The 17,997-nt window shown below is 39.9% G+C and overlaps 1 protein-coding gene across 3 annotated transcripts in view; it reads left to right on the forward strand.

The window, feature by feature from the left end:
- Positions 1 to 15,094, forward strand: part of LOC146710507 (junction plakoglobin a-like) — a 117,532-nt gene extending 102,438 nt beyond the window's left edge. For 2 of the 3 annotated variants that reach the window (XM_085453083.1, XM_085453084.1), the window contains 6 exons: positions 3,450 to 3,602; positions 4,927 to 5,046; positions 6,982 to 7,132; positions 9,159 to 9,280; positions 9,761 to 9,803; positions 14,955 to 15,094. In XM_085453083.1, coding sequence (XP_085309209.1) covers positions 3,450 to 3,602; positions 4,927 to 5,046; positions 6,982 to 7,132; positions 9,159 to 9,280; positions 9,761 to 9,803; positions 14,955 to 15,091 — 726 coding nt within the window. In that variant the 3' untranslated portion in view covers positions 15,092 to 15,094. The remainder of the gene's footprint in view (positions 1 to 3,449; positions 3,603 to 4,926; positions 5,047 to 6,981; positions 7,133 to 9,158; positions 9,281 to 9,760; positions 9,804 to 14,954) is intronic. The other variant, XM_085453085.1, reaches the window with a different exon arrangement.
- The last annotated feature ends 2,903 nt before the right edge of the window (positions 15,095 to 17,997 follow it).

The raw sequence follows: 17,997 nt of genomic DNA on the forward strand, positions 1-17,997 counted from the left end.
GCAAACAACAAAGTTATTTGCAGCCATTTACCTTTTACCTTGATTTTTTAAATAACCATTTCAAACTATTTAGATAACAATCAGCTGTTCTGCATTCAATAAGATGCCACACAAATTATTTGTTCCTCTCCAAAAAAATAATTTCTGTCTACTATAAACGAGAACATCACAGCCTGATACCTGCGGGCCTGACAGCATCACTCCTGTTTTCATTCAGCAGTCGCCTCATTGTTCTGACACACAACACACACTAACTACACAAGACAACACACTCCAAAAACTTCCCCCTCTTCTTAAACAACCAAATGTCATGTTGCCGTATCATTTTTTGATTGGTCGGCATGTTGCATTTTTCCACCAACACAAACGGGCTGGTTTTTGTTTTGTTTTTGTTTTGTTTTGCTCATAAGCAGAGAGGTCTCGCTGAAAAAATGTCGCGTATATATTGTTTATCATGACTCTGGTTTTACGTGGCCTATCAACACAATTTAAAAACTGGCACCTTGTTGCTTTGTCATCTTAAAGTGGTCGTGTGATTGGCTTACCACGACTACTTTATTCTTCCTCAGTTAAACAGCAGCACTCGTGCGATCGTTTTGCCCCCTTAGCTCCAGGTGTTGTGCCAGAAAGTGATCGTCTGTGATTGCCGTCCACGCGAGCGTGCGCAGCTGCTTAAAGCTGTAGTGTCCAGATTACTTACATAAACAGCTACTTCCATACAACTGATATAAGATGCGGTAAGCGGAAGACGGCTTCTGTTTGTTGAAAAATAGTAATGCGACCGCACCACATTTTCTTCTTGGTAATGGTAACGGCGTTGTAACAATAGAAATAGTAATTAGTTCGATTACTCGTTATTGAAGAAAGTAACGCCGTTATTAACGCCGTTATTCCCATCACTGGTAAGAGGTCACACTGGATTGCAAAATTGCTTTCTACTGCAACACAACACAAATGCCCACTGATTATAAATGCTGCAACAGCAGACTGAGCATTTTTAGGTGTATCTAAAGAAGGTGCCAGTCAAAAAGTGAAAACAAAAAAAAATTGTAACCAATTGAAAATCAGTGTGGAGTCCTAATACGTGATAAAAACAGTAAGTTGTAACAGTGAACAGTAACAGTGAAGTATATTTTACTATTAGATTTTCATCTATGCCACCAGTGGGAATGCTGATATTAGAATTGATCTCAAATCACCACTGCACCTGAACACACACTCAAAGATCAATATTTTCAGGAATTCCATAAAACAGTCGGATATAAGAATACAAATAAATAAACAAGGTAATATATTGCATAACTGTTCACGGCACTATTTGGACTGTTTTCTACAATCAATCCACATTTCACGTGATAGTGAGTATTTCTGGTAGCAAGCACACTCACAGTGCAGCAGTGGGGCTTTTGGATGTCACAGCTTTAATACCCAAATAATAGTGGTACACACATTATTCGGTACACAGAGAAACACACACATACACACAAGCAAAGAAGTGCTGGTTGCACTTCTGATGCTCAGTCAGACAGCATTGCCAACTCAATTCAGGCTTATTTTTAGGAAGTGAGGTATGTGATCTGTGTCTGGATACTGGAAGTCTAGATCGGCTCCCTGTGTAAAAAGTGCATTCTCTGATCCTGAGTACTGCCCAATAAGCAGTGGAGAGCTCTAACTGACCGAATTCAAAATGCTGTGATTCTCCAAATTTCAGCTACTGCCTACTATGATAAAATATGAAGGTAAATATGTTGCAAAATTTTAGACTGCCAAGTAAAAGAAATCAACTTATCTTAAATGCATGTATTCATTCATATAAACAAAATTTCTATTTTTGTTTGGTGTAATAAGGCTATATACCATGACAATACAATTGAACCTAATATTAACTGTCAAATGTTTATCAATAAATAATTTTGTCAACATTTAAATAATTAATAATGACAGGGGAACAACTGTTTTTAAACGGTTTTTATTCAGGAACAAAATGTGTTCAACTGTCCTGGGGTTTCTTTCAGAGGAGTACAGATGAGGCATAAGAACTCCACAGCAAGTTTGTACAAGTTGGCATAAATCTTATGTTGCCCCTTCCAAACTGAAGTGGGTCCTCCATTCTGGGAATGTTTGCTTCTGCCAACTATCTTTGGACTTCCACTGTGGTATCAGCAATGATGTGGTTTCTCTGGGTCTCCTTTACTGTGGCATCTAAATAACCAAAGTTTGTTTCCTGAGAAGCATAAACAGATTGTGTAAGGCACATAAGTAATCTAGACTGGCTGCAAAACAAAGTAAAAATAATTACCAGGTCTGTCAGCTACGGCATCCTGTAATAATGTTGATGCTGACGCTGCTGCTGGAGTTGACCGGGACATCAAAACAGTAGTACATTCAGATGTTAGTCCTTTGACAGCCTCACTGGCCATTCTGGGGCTAAAGAAACCAATTTGTTTAAAGCGAGGATCCAGCGAGGTGGCCAGCAGCATGATGATCGTGCTTTGCAGGTTTTGAAACTTTTCTCTTAGGAGCCTGATGAAGTGCTCACCCAGTTCCTGTGTCAGTAGGACTGTTGACTGCTTTGCCTACTCCAGCATCTGCTCTACCATTTGTCATAATACTTGATACCTGATATGCTTTTTTCCTCTGACAACTCCACAGTGGCTTCATTAAAGGGTGAGAGAATGGACTAGAGACAGGCAAGTATAAATGGGCAGGTAACAGGTAGACATCACTGTTAACGGATGTCCACATATCTGCCTTAATCTAACTGCTGCTACATTGTTGACCGCAGTTTTACAATAGCTAACAATGGGTGTCTGTGAAAATTGACTAGATTTTGGGATGACCCTCAAGTGACAACTCCAGCAGTGCACTTTTTGGCATCATATTGGCTGAACCTGAAGTTCCACCACACAAAAATTGACACACACACACACACACACACACACACACACACACACATATATATATATATATATATATATATATATATATATATATATATATATATATATATATATATATATATATGGTTTGCAAAGATTGCTATGGTCCTGGGGATGATTGGACCTAATAGTAGTGTGGTGGACTGGGAACTTTGAACGTTCATATAAATATAACATGTATCTACTTTTGAAGGAGGAAATACTCCCTCTGAAATATCAGCAAGCCTGCATGTAGTGCTTGAAAACTACAGAGCGTTAATAGTGGTAGCAAAACAGAACTGAGCTGTCACTGATGTCAGGATGCTTAACCTCAGCCCAACTTTATCAATGAGCAGCAGCAGAAAACTTTTTCTCTCATCCTTGTGGTTTCCTTAGATATGTAGCACCACACTCTGGTCAGCAAACTTTAGTGCAGATGAGTGAATGCTCAAACAGTAACAGGATGTACCATTTGGATTTGCTACATGTATAACCTTCAGAAACAAGTCTTGATCTCTCTTCTGTGTCCAGGCCACAGTTGGACTCATCCGGAATCTCGCACTGTGCCCAGCTAATCAGGCATCACTGAGAGAGGCAGGTGCAATTCCACGACTGGTGAACCTGCTGCTCAAAGCTCACCAGGATACACAAAGACATGCCTCCTCTACACAGCACACATACCAGGTATGGAGAGCGCACACACACACACACACACACACACATGGAAATTCAGCCACCAATCTTCACATAAGTAAGGAAATGAGGGTAGGTAGAAAGAAGATAACAGGAATGCATTGACAGGTTTCATCTGTGATGCGGGGTTGGAATTTAGACATGCATGAGTAGTACAAGTACAAAGACACATTCGCTGTGTGCGCACAAACAGAGCAGAGTATAAAATGTGAAATAAAGCAGAAATGTTGAACCTGGAGTGAGCCGCTCTCTTTGGTATCATTTAGTACTGCAGGACCCACTACTGATGCACAAACATTGAATCTCAACAAGTTATTTAATGTTTATTGCTCACAGGTGAGCTGTGACATTGATTTAATAATCTAAGTTTAGATTTCAGTTTTTTTGAGCCTAGACTTCTGCAGTTGATGGTGACGGTTTAAGGCAAGGCCAGTTCAGAGCTATTCTAAACATATATGAGGACTAGATGGTTCATCTTCTGTTTTTCATATTAATCTTTGTTTTATTCCATTAGGTTTATAGTTTGTGACTTTTTTGTCAGTGAAAGTTATAAAAGCTGTTTTATTATAATAATATTAACAATAATAATAATACATTTTATTTATAGGTGCCTTTAAAGACCCTCAAGGTCACCTCGCATTAGTACGAAAAAATAAAAAAAAATAAGGTATATGAAAAATAAAAAACAAGTACGAAAGTATAAAAGCTAAAAAAGGTAATAAAAAATTGACTAAAACGGAATCATGATGAAGGGTATGCAATTTTGAATAGATGGGTTTTGAGATGTGATTTAAAAGTAGAGAGAGAGTTTGCAGTCCGGGGATCTGGAGGAAGTGCATCCAAAATCTTGGGGGAGAACAGCTAAAGGTTCTGAGTCCCATGGAAGTCTGGTGAGCAGGTGGAAGAGACAGAAGGGAAGCTGAAGAAGAGCGGAGTGCACGAGGGCAGCTTTAAGTTGCTGAAGTTCAGATGAAAACTACGGGGCAGAGAGAGAAGCAAACGTTCTAAAAGTAATTGTGCAGTTTTGCTTATTTTTGTACAGTGAATAAAACTACAACAGCATGTTGATGTTTGAGATCAACTATTTGATCATGAGCAGTGACATTGTTGGAACCCTCTGACACTTGGCTGGGAATCCTTGGCATCACAGTATTTATGTTGCTTTTCTCCAAGCACCTACTAACAATGATGTGTCAAAAAATAAAATAAAACAAAAGGTCTAATAATAATTCTTCTACTGTATTTAGAGGTCCTCTGCTTTGTTTCTTTGCTTGATGGTTGTATGCATGACTTTCTTCACTTTTCCTGGTTTCAGGATGGCGTTCGCATGGAGGAAATAGTAGAGGGCTGCACAGGAGCGCTTCATATTTTGGCCAGAGACCCTATAAACAGAGGAGAGATTGCCAGCATGCAGACCATACCACTGTTTGTACAGGTACATTCACATGCATGCATATTCAATTCAATTTTATTTATAAACTGCCAAATGGTGGTGGCTGTAGCTCAGGTGGTAGAGCAGGTCCGATGGTTCGATCCATGCATGCCAAATATCCTTGGGCAAGACACTAACCCCATGTTGCTCTCCGATGCATCCATCGGAGTGTGAATGTGTGTGAATGTCAGACAGTAAGCACTAAACAGTTTTAAAAAGGTGCTTGTGTGAATGGATGTGATTGGGTGAATGAGTTCGTTGTATAAAGCACTTTGAGTGCTCAAGTAGAGTAGAAAAGCGCTATATAAGAACCACTCCATTTACCAAATCACAACAATAGTCACATCAAGGCAGACATGTCATTAAGATTACAGGCTCCTACAGAAACTGCTGACTTTCTTGCTAAAAACATTTGGTTCCCATACCACTAAATACACACTGTGGAGTTTAAAGCCAGTAGGATTTCATATATTTCCATCCTAAATATAAATGTCCAGCTAAAGTTGTTCTAGTAGATTTGAACATCAGTTTTTCTGTGACAGACTGATGTTTCTAGACAAAGTATTTCAACTTCATCTTTCATGAATATTAAATGACTAAATGCAAAAGATTATACAAGTACCTAAAACTACTAGATAAAACAGAGATAATGTGAGTCCTGCTCAGAGCCCTCATAGCTGAGTTCTTCGTCTTTCATTCAATGAATACCTCTAGGATGATAGTGTCATTCCAAAAATTAAAGTGAACATGTGTAACTGTGGAGCATAGACCACAGTTGGTAGTGCCATCCACATGGCCTTGCTGGCTGTGATGTGCAGCCATCTGTCCCTCCTTTTTATTACACTACAGTCATTACATTTCATGACACATAACCATACACAAAGGACCTTTGGGGGCAGGTTTGTTACCCAGTGGTTAATGGGCAGAGCTGCCAAGGCAGTCCTAATCACGTCTTCACTGGTATCTGCCTCTCAATTTTACATGCACCTTAGACATGGAGGGTTTGGGGGGAGACGTGTAGATGAGCACTCTTGACCAGGGTCTCATGCTTGTGTCCCCTCAGTTTTAATAGCACTCGAGTTATACTATAAGTCATACTCACTATTTACAGCTCATATACTCACGTACGCCAACACATGCACCCAAGAGGCCAATTTAATTAGAAGGCTGGTAATTGGAATGGCTGCTCCAGTCCACATGACAGATATCCTTGAAGGGCACACATTTAAGGGATATTTTCCTGTTAAATAACCTAAAAAATGACTGACTGTTCCTTTAAAACATTCAAATGTGTCAGAAAAAATAATACTCAAGTACAGTACAGATACTTAAAAATTATACTTCATTACAGTGACAAAATATTTGTACTTAGTTGCTTCTCACCTCTGAAACTCACACAGGGAAAACATGCAACCCAAAAAAGAATGCTACTAGCTAGCCAGTAGATTCAAACTCAGAACCTTCGTTTTGTGATCCAACAGTAACCACAACATCACTGTCTTGTGTCAAAAAACACTCTAGTCGGGCAAACAGAACTTGCTGGCATGGCAAACATGAATTAAGTGCATCTTGCCTTCTTTGTGATTTAGTAAGACTTGCAAAAACACACAAAGTATACTCAGTAAAGAAAACACCTCTGACGGCGAACGTTTCCTGCTGTGTGCGTCACACAAAAAAGCCAACTTTAAAAATTCTGACAATTCTGATCGGATTCTCACGACACTGGCATCAGTGTGTAAGTGGACTCTTACTTATATAGAGCTTTTCTAATGTAACTTAGCACTAAAATGATTTTTACTACAAGCCTCAATCACCTATACAAAGCATCTGCACTGATTTAGGTACTAATGCTTTTGGTAATAAGGATAGCCAAAAAAGTAATGTGTGTTGGGAAATGTCAGGATTTATGTATCTATGTGTCTGTGTGTGTCTGTCCAGCTGCTGTATTCGTATGTGGAGAATGTGAAAAGAGTGTCTGCAGGAGTACTGTGTGAGCTAGCCCTGGACAAACACTCTGCAGAGCTCATAGATGCAGAAGGAGCATCAGCACCACTCATGGAGCTGCTGCACTCAAACAACGAGGGAATTGGTAGGTTCTGAAAATTTAGCAGGAGAAAAACTTGTTGCTTGAAACAACAAAATTCATCCGACACCAAAGACGTTATGTTCAATTTTTATTTCCACTATGGCTTTTTATTCTTTTGTAAGTTAAGAAAAAAGAAGCTCAAGGCTTTTTGGTAGTAAAACGGTGAATGTGGGAAAAACCTGTCAGTGTATCATGAGTGCTATTTGCTGCATTTAATAATGGGTGAAACTGGAAATGTAGCTTATGAGTCATTTAGTAGGCCATGCCAATTGTGCCCGTTAAAATACCTCAGATATATCTATAGCTCCCTCCCACCACTTTGACTATTTTGGACTTACCTTCCACATCTGCTACAGATATTCCTTCAGCCCCTTGTTCTTCTGGATTATTTTATGCTCCTTAAAATAATAATAAAAAAGGAAAAGAAAGAAAAGAAAAGGTAAAGTGGAATTGTAAATGAGGCAGCATGGTGGTGCTGGTTAGCACTGTTGCCTCACATCAAGAATGTTCTGCTGAATGGATGCAAAGACAGGAACGTTGATGCAGACTAAATGGGTGGATTTGTAAAGGGAAAGAACAGCAGACATACAGGATAACTACAAATACCTGGGTCTCCCACATGCCAATATGAACTATGATGACAATGTGCAAATCTCAGTAACAGCCAAATGGCTCCAGAAGATGAGACAGGTTTTGAGAACCCAGATAAATGCTATGAAGAAAATCCAAGCCATGAATACATAGACCCTACTAGTCATCACATACTCAGCAGGAATAATTAGATGACCATAGGAGGTGCATTGAGGTCTCCACCCAAAGTCCAGCACCTTGAGCCATGAGGATTAGTGAACGTCAGAGCCAGGATGAGTCCAGGATGAAACATTTAGAATCCACCAATCTGCTCCAAAAATGCCTCAGGCAGCTGAAAACAGAAGGTGAGGAAGAGCAGCAGTTATGGACGGCCAAGCACCTACATGCTATGGGTCATTGACAGAGTAAGTAGCAGACATCAAGAAATCCTACCAGCGGTTATTAAAGCCTGAACTAAAAGCAAAAAGGTTCCGATCATGGCAGCACAAGAACAGGTCATAAGCACCAGATGCACAGAGTTGGAGTCTAACACACCTGTTAGGACCCAGGCTGTGCATAGGTGCCCTGGAGGCTATCCAACTAATGGTAGCATGATGTAACACTCAAGCTGGGACCTTATACACTGAGAAGCACAACCAAATGTCTGGGGTAGTATATAGGAACACTTGTGCAGCATATGGACAAGAACACACCAAGATACTACCAATGGTTGCTGAGATGAACAGGATTAAGGTCCTGTGGGATTACAAGTTCCAGACAAAAAAGCAGCTGTAGGCCAATGAACTAGACAAGGAGCAGAAAACCACAGTTGTGATAGATGTGGCAATCCTATCCAACAACAGCTGGACTAGTTCTGGTAAATGGACTGGTTCTTGTGTAGTGCTGTTCTACTCTACCTGAGCACTCAAAGCACTTTATTCATACAGAACTTTTATACATTCCTAAGTGCTTTCTATCTAACATTCACACACATTAAAGCTCCAATAGATGGATCGGAGAGCAACCTGGGGTTAGCATCTTGCCCAAGGATATCTGGCGTGCAGACTGGAACAGTCATCGATTTAAACACTAAACTTCCACTAAACATTACACCAACTACCACGAAATCCAAAAGTGCCCTCTGCTGAAGGAATATCTGGAGCAGATGTGGAAGGTAAAGTCCATAGTGGTCCCAGTGGTAGACTTGAAGAGTGGCTCCGGCAGATTTAAGGAACAAGATTGGAGGTCTGTATCCAAAAGAGTGCAGTCAAGATATTGTGCAGAGCTCTCAACATCCCAGGCCCCATCCAGAGGTTTAGGAACACAGTCCATCATGGATCTATATGCATATACACTTCTGTAACACAGAAGCTTCCTTACACTCAAAATATGTTCATTCGTGAAAGGACTTGATAATTAATTCTGTTTGTAAATAACTGATGCTGCCATCTCCCTGCAGCTACCTATGCCGCAGCAGTGTTGTTCCGCATTTCAGAAGACAAGAGTTCCGACTACAGGAAGAGAGTGTCAGTGGAGCTTACACATTCGCTGTTCAAGCATGACCCTGCTGCCTGGGAAATGGTAAAATACCTATGTTTGTGGATGTCTGTGTGCTTTTGTGTGCAGAGGTGTTGGCACAAAAGCCACACCCACTCTTAAAGAGTGTTAACCTCATTTCGGTTTGTCTTAATCATCTGCGGACTAACTTCCAACCTGCTCTTTCTTAAAATTTGGCAAAGGCAGATAATTACTAGTTGACTTGACAGATTCAGAAACTTAGCATGCCTGTCTCCTTTTAGATCTACTAATATTATTTACTTGCTGTGGTATAACTGGAAGTCATCAGATTCTATTATTAATTAATTTTATTATTTGACTGTGGCCTAAGGTGTATACTGTTAAAGGCTAATTATGTGATAATACATCTCAGGCCATATTATGCAGTGATTCCTCTGGGGAATAACTAAGTGATGTAATGTATTACATTTAAATAATAGGTAATGTTTTACTTTTTTCGAGTAAAATGTATTATTGTATTTATGTCTAACAATGTCTTCACAGGCCCATACTGCAGTTCCTTTGGAGCCTACGTATCTTCCAGATGGTAAGTACTTTGATGCACAAGAAAATTGTGTTTCAGAGCACATTGTGTTTTCCAAAACTTCAAAGTAGGATTTTGTATCTTACACTGTTTGTTTACTTTTGGTGATAAAATATCGATTGGTGTGAACTGAGATGCAAGCTCTTGTTCTATTAAAATCCAATCTATATCAGTCTTCCCTGCCCAATGTTTGCCTAATCAAGCCATTTCAACTCAATTCAATTTTATTTATATAGCGCCAAATCACAACTGCCGGCTGCCCCAGGCTGCTGTGGGCCCCGGTCCAGATGAGCCTGGGCCCCATAGCCTTGATGGGGCCCAGGCCTGCTGGGGTCAGCAGGGAAGCTGGCCCCTATCAAAAGCCTTCTGTGCATCTAAAGATATATCCAACACAGGATTTGTGTTATTTCTGTTTAGCCACAGCAGGAGTAGTAATCTCCTCATATTATCCTTATATTATATTCTTGACAAACCCTACTTGATCTTTATGAATATTTTTTGGTAGTACAACCTCCAGCCTTGCTGCTAATACTTTGGATAGAATTGTGCAATCCACATTGGTTAAACCTATCACTCTGTAAATACCTGGATCAGTTAAATCGCCTTTTGGAGTTAGTGATATTACTGCCTAAATACAACTTACAGGAAGCAGTCCATATCCAAAAGCTTCATGTTATACTTAAGTTAAAAATTAACATAGCAAATCTATAAATTTGTGATAAAACTGCTGAGAAGCTGAGCTGAGATTCCCGGTGTCCTTCTGGTTTTCATTGCATGGATAGCTTCCTTTACATCTGTCTCTGTTAGGGGAATTTCCCATGTGTCCCTACCCCCTGTGAAATTTGTGGTATTGTCATTTTATCAAAGAACGTGTTCAGCAGGTCCATACTTACTTTGTTATCAGACGTGTATAAGTCTTGATAAAATATTTTAAAAAATCATGCTGATCTCCAAAGAGGATATAACTAATTTATCATCCTTTTTAATTGCCGTGATAACATTCTGGTTGTCTATTTGCTTAAGTTGTCTGGCTAATAGTCTGCCTGTCTTCTCACCATTCGCATACAAATTTGTTTTAAGATGAAAGATTGCATGCTCCGCATTTCTGTTATAAATTTCATGAAGGTTACCCTTAAGCCAACAAATCTCTTTAAATGTATTATCATCAAATTTCCCTGCTAATTGTCTTTCCATTTACCTATCTTTTCCTCCAAAATGTGCATCTTTTGCTTATTTTCTTTATTTTTCTTAGCGCTATAACACTTTCCACTAATAAATACCTTCAGTGGCCGACCTGTCCGTAGATCCAACATTCACCTCTGTTTCTCTCAAATGTGCTGTAGTCACACCACCACTCAAAAGAAAGGACATAGATCACAGGAGCCAACAATGTGACTTCAATACTGGGGGAATATGGTCAGATTTTTGCATACAAGAACTCTGACTGCTACGTATTGAATGAACATCAGGATTTGGATAATCCTGCAAACAGACCTGCTTGATATGAATACATGGACCAATATCTTATAGTCAGTTTGAGACTAGAATTTTCTAACCTTTCTAACCTAACCATATATTTGTAAGTGAAGGAGAGTAATTGTGGTGACCTTTTTTGATGTAACTATTAAAACTCTCCAAAATGATGCCAAGGTTGTTGACTTGTTTCAGAGACAGGGGTAGTATATATGAGCAGTTTGTCAGTCTCTAACATTTTGGACCAACAGCAAATATTTCTGTCTCTGTTTAATTCCCAAAAGTTTTGAGGCATCCAACAAATTAATGTCATCGGCGCACCTCATTAGTTTGTGAACAGAGGTTCAATCATCAGAAGAAAAAAAATATTAGCACAATTGTATATCATCAACATAAGATTGGCTAGATGATTGTTTGTGAGAGTAGTAAGAAGAAGCATGTAAAGGTTAAAGAATAATAAACAAAAAATAGACCCTTGAGGAACCACTGAGAAAATATTTATATATAGGTCTAAAACTGCTAATTAAAACAGAGATTTTGATATGATATGATTCGATGTGATATGATGAAAAACAACTGAGAACTGGACCTGTTAAACCAACTGAGTCACGAAGTCTTTGAATGAAATTGTCATGATCAACAGTGTTGAAGGCAGCAGTGAAATAGTAGAACTAAAACTGAAAGTCTCTGTGAGTCACTGATGACTTTAGTGAGAGCTGTTTCTGTGCTCTCTATCACTACGGCCGTCTTCAGGGGATGATGAAGAGGGGATGGTTGAAAAAATATGATTGCTAAGAAAAGCAGGGGGGAAATGGAAGCTAAAAAAGTTTCCTCTGTCTATATCAGGGGTCGGCAACCCTGAGCACACGTGCCACAGCTGGCACGCGAAGGGTTAACTGATGACACGACCATAGCTGGACTGGCCATCAGGCATACCGGTGGGTCGATGGTGATTTTTATAGGCCGATGACTTTTTTTCTTGTAACGGCATGAACAATGAGAGGTGGTGGATTGGCCAGGTGCTGGCTGACGTGTAAAAATAACTCAGTTGTTTGGTGGTGGCTCTGGCGGAGCTTCCACAGAGGCCAGAGGGTGGATGAGGGAAGGGGAGGCAGGAGGAGGAGAGACCCGAGGCGGCCGCCGGTCCGAGTGTCAGGTGAACTGAGCTACAGGTAAGAAGTTATGAGCTGCAGTCTATCTGGGTCAGATATAAACCAAGTTTAGGTGCAGTTTATTTTCGTTGTGCTAGCTAGCATGACGGAGTTTCTATACATCTGGGTGGGTGCTGTGATGTTACTGATAGTGAACTTTGTTTTATTCATAAGGTTAGTTAGTAGAGTTTCCAACTGTCCCGTAAAAAATGGAATCGTTCCGTATTGAGAGAAAATATTACGCGTTTCGTATTGAGCTGAAAAGGAACAGTTTGTCCCGGACTTCAGCTACAATGGAAAAAGTTATTCTGTCTTTACGCTGCACAGCTGCCTCTTCTTCTCTCCTGTTTCTACTTCAATCATGAATCTGATCAATGATCAGCTGATCGGCTTTTCTCTCTCATTTATTTATCGCCCACTTTGTGCCAGAAAGAGGAAACCAGCGGATGTCGCGCTAAACAACAGCAGCACGTTTAAGCTTGATCAGCTGTTGTTAGAATTTATTTAATATTAATTTCTAGTATCAGCTGATGTTTGCTGGAGCCACAGCTGTAAAGCTGCTGGTCATGATGGTTTGGATATGTGGTGAGAGGGAAACATGAAGATGAAACCAGGAGATGTCCTTACTGAATCATCAGAGCTGAACAGGTGATGGAGAAACAGGTTTACCTTTCAGGTGACATGAATGAGTTGAAGTTATGAACTGTTTCTGAGAGACAAATAACACCAGGATCCTTTTCTGTGTAGCTGACAGCTGGTAACTGTGCAGGGGTGGATCTAGCAAAGTGTTGCCAGGGGCCCAGGTAGGGCATTAACAGGGAGAGGGGGGCACAAAGAAATACTTTTCTTTCTTATTCTCATTTAAAATGTTTCGCTTTTAATAAATAATTATCTGAATCTTACAACCAAAGTTTTTATCTGATGTAAAATGTATAGAAATCACACATATACCAACAAGACTGTACATCACTGTCACCACAGCGTCTGTTTTCATTCAAAGGCTTTATGGCTTTAATACCTGGGGGGCCGGTCTCTAGTCAAAATGCCCGGGATGATTTTTTGTCCCAGTCCAGCCCTGGACACGACACGCAGTGAATTAATCTGAGAGGTGCTTTAAAAAATAAATGGCCGGGCCAGCGGTGCACATCGCAAATTATCGCGCATAGACACATTAGTTGTGCCGCTTCTTAATGACGGTATCTTAGCTAACAGCTCCAATTACCAGACTCAACTTGTAATTGGCTAAAAATAACCCAGCCTACCGGTGAAAGGGACGTTGCTAGCTGGCAGTTTTTTCAAGCGATGTTGTAATTTACACATTCGGACACTTCAAATGCTTCAGGAGCTGTCACTACCTGTGTGTGTTCATGGAGCTGCATGTTCACCTGCTGGACATCACTACCTGACAAGTTTGACTATCTTCAGAACGTTGCAGAGGCCTTACTGACAGTATTTGGCTCTACATGTCTGTGTGAGCAGGTTTTCTCTCACATGAATCCTCAGGTAGCCTCTGAATGCTGGACACTGGGAGACCTGTGTCTCTGAGTGGGAGACCAGAGATCACATTAACATGTGTGTCTCTGTATTAACAAACATGCCGTATTGGCCCAGTTTATTTTTCTTATCATTGTTGTGAGGAGACCATAAATAGCATTTGTATTTTCTGTTGTTCAGTTCATTTGTTGTTATGGATAAAAAGTCTTTTTTTCTTTCATAATAGCTGATAGCTGCCAAAATCTGTGAACAAATATAATTCTGTAAAGTGGTTCTATCTAGTGTGTAACTGTTAATACAGAGCGTTATTAAATTTATTGCTAATGCAATCATATGGCACACTGACTTCTGAGGAAATTTTAGATGGCACTTATTAAATCCAGTTCTTTGTATTCTTCACGGCAAAGAAAGACACGGCTCAAAGTGGTCAAAGCTCAAACAAATGATCTTTATTTTACATTCCCGGGAACAGAGACCTGAACACACGAACACACAAGCTCAGTTCTGAAAGCAGCAGTGCCAGCCTGGTTATATATATATGTCCGCTGCACGTCACACACATTTTAAGTTTTGATCAAAACACTGCTTACTTTCACTTTCTGTCTTCACCTCATAAGCTCTGCAAAAGCATGCAGTTTCCTGTCAGCCTGCGACCTGGTTTACACTCAAAGTTGGCCCTCTCCTATTAAAATACATAAAACAATATAATCAAATAAGCACTAAGTATATATATTTAAATTCCAACACACTCATCATCAGAAAGGTTGCCTACCCCTGGTCTATATACTTCCCTCCATCATACAATCTGATACAATGAAACTGTAACAGTATGTATCCATGTTTGTGTGGGGATGGCATTTAAAATTTCCAAAACAAATTTAAAATTAAGAGCCATAATGGAGGTGAACTGAAGGTTTTAATTTGATAGTGCTGACAGAAAATCCTCATTGTAACTCTAGGAGCAGTGTTTTTAATTTTGAATAGTTTGAAAAATACAAACCACCAGTCACTCAGGTTATGTCTGTCTGCATCTCAGAGTTAGATGGCTCTTACCCCCCATATGGCTATGCTGATCTGCCACTGGACACCCTGCCGCTAGACCCCGACCTCCATGAGCCCTACATTCCTGACATGACTTATGATCCAAGACAGACCTACCCTGAGCCACTCTAACAGGTAATCATACCGATGATGTTTACTTTCTGTCCAGGTTAAAGTGTTATTGTGAATGCACACACAGTTGCTAGTGGTCAGACCAAATATATAGCCATATAAGAAGCTCACTGTAAATGAGAAGAAGGTTATGCCCAGTATGTGTTCACCCACTGGTTTCTGGATTTTGCATTTTGAGACCTCAGTGTTATCATGTTAGACTGCCATGTTGTTGTCTTTTTAACCAGAAATTAGCGGATAACTTCCATAACTAACATCCATAAATTGTACAACCCAAATGAACCCAAATGCAGACACAGGAAGGCAGGTGGAAGTTAACAAAAGGCTAGCCCTTTATTCAGCCGATGCAAAAAGCCATAGGCCAACAGGATTATAAGGACAAAACTAACTCAACTAACTCTTGGCAAGGAACCACACGGAAACTAAGACCAGGGAACTGAACAGTATGCACTGACCAAGGGGAGACAAAGATATATTGCAGTATTTAGAAAATCCCCTCTCACCCCTGCAGGGTACCCTTTATCCTTCAAGCTTGCATTGTCTGCCAGAGGCCTTGGAGCTTGAAGGTCCTGTGCAGTATCTTTGCTGTGCCAGGACTGCGCTCTTCTGGACAGAGATCTCAGATGTTGCTCCTGGGTTCTGCCGGAGCCACTCACCTCCACATCTTCTTGAGTACTTCTCTGAGCCCTTAGTTCTTCTCAGTGAGAGCAGTTTTTTCTTCTGAATGTTGGAACACTGAGCTACTGGTTGTTTTGCAATCAATCTGGATGCTGGGTAGCGAAGAATCCATAGGTCCCTCATCCTATTTATGTAACCCCTTCCGCTGGGGTTACTTGCATAGTAGCATTCCAACAATTCCAAAAGCGCCCTATTTTAATCTCTTGCCCACCTGTGCCTTCTTGTTCCAGTAGCCCACTTCTCATCAGTGTGTTTCAACAACCCCAAACACACCTCCAAAAAGACCAGTGCCTTGCTAAATAAAGTAACTTGAGTGGCCAAGCATGTCTACAGACTTAAACCCTATTGAGCAGCTGTGGGGCATCCTCAAATGGAAGGTGCAGGAGCACAAGGTCTCTAACATCCACCAGCTCCATGACGTCATCAAGGAGGAGTGGAAGAGGACTCCAGTGGCAGCCTGTGACGCTCTAGTGAACTCCATGGCCAACAGAGGCAGAGTTGGAAAATAATGGCTGACACACAAAATTGACACTCTGGGCACAAGTTAGGCGTGGACTCACTTTTGTTGCCAGCAGTTTAGACATTAATGACTGTATGCTGAGTTATTTTGAGGTCACAGCAAATTTACACTGTTATACAAGCTGTACACTGACTACTTTGCATTGTATTAAAGTGTCATATCTTCAGTGTTGTCCCATAAAAAGGTATAATAAAATATTTACAGAAATGTGAGGTAGTGTATATACGTTAGGATATCATATATGGACAATCTAAATATCACATTATAGTTTGCATCAATATATCCAATATATCGTGTCACATTTAACCTCTGATCTCACTTTTACATTTCACATGTGCCATTTTTCAAATTGGCACACGGTAACTAAATGAATATATACAAAATACAATAGTATCACCTTAAAATTACATACTGCCCATAAAGTGAGCTGCACTGCTGGAGATTTGCACTCCTAGTACTTCTCATTATTGTACCTTTTACTGTATTATGATAATACAGATAATATATTTTTTGTAATAATAACACTGTTTATCATTCTTGAACATTTGCTCTTTTGTGTTGCAGAAAAAAACACGCTGACAGAAAAAGAGAGCACTAATAAATCACAGGAAGAAAGCCTGAGCGTTGGATGGAAGATTGGAGGTTTTCATCACAAAAGGAATCAACCTTTTCCAGCACGGGAAAAAATCCCATTTGGAAATCAAGAACTATTGAAATTGGTTGGTTATCTAAACAATGTTTATTGTTGTTGTAAATGAAATAAATCTAACTTTATTATAATGTTTTACTGTTGGGGCAACATGGAGGATATCTGATGTTTTCAGGCATTGTTACTTGGGTAACTTTTTGAAGCTCTTAGATAGGTCAAAGTGCTTTACAATGACAGTTGAGACATGTGAGACAACCTCAGCTGAGAATCCTTACCAAATGGTTTCATCTGCAAAGATCTAGAAACAAGTCAGAAAACTTTAATCGGTTGAACTTTATCACATGAGTGCTAAAATGTGATGCAATGTCTGACAGCTCATTGCTTTAGATTTCTCTCCCCATGTGTATTGCATAAGAAAAATATATGTTCCATTCGCCTCTTCAAAATAACAAAACAACATGCTGCTAGGGTAAGGGTTAGGTTCTATGCTTGTATAGTGACTATGCACTTATTTCGGACATCCAAATTAAAATCATATCACAGATGAAGTGTTGGTCAAAAATTCATATGCAGTGGAGATAAAGTCCGGTTATTGAAAGTATGCTAGTTTACGTCTTAAATCTAACTTAACCCTAACCATACCATACATGGTTCACTGGTGAAACTGCAGGTGGTTCAAATTTATACTTAACTCTGACCCAGAATACTGATTCAACAGCATTACTCATCATGAAAAATTTGAGGTCTTGTGAATACCAAACATTTAATAGAAAACATTTTCCTCCTGTTGGCGGTATTGCTGCCAAATGCTACCCGTGTATCCTAGCCCTAAGCTGCTGTCCAGTAGATGTCTCCTGCGTGTATTTGAACAGTGCACATGTCTAAGGGTGTCCATGTGTGGTTGTTGCATGGTAATATATTGTGTACTCATTGAAACAGTCCTCACCTTTACAAACAGTGATTTGAAAAACAAACAACACACACACACACACATCTGGGTTTAACAAACAATTTTGACCACGCCAGCAATTTGCAAAACTTGTGAAGGACAAAACCAAC

This window comes from Copadichromis virginalis, linkage group LG4, assembly GCF_057382275.1.
Source record: "Copadichromis virginalis isolate Kocher_CV1m ecotype Utaka linkage group LG4, C_Virginalis_male_GT1.1, whole genome shotgun sequence".
NCBI lineage: Eukaryota > Metazoa > Chordata > Actinopteri > Cichliformes > Cichlidae > Copadichromis > Copadichromis virginalis.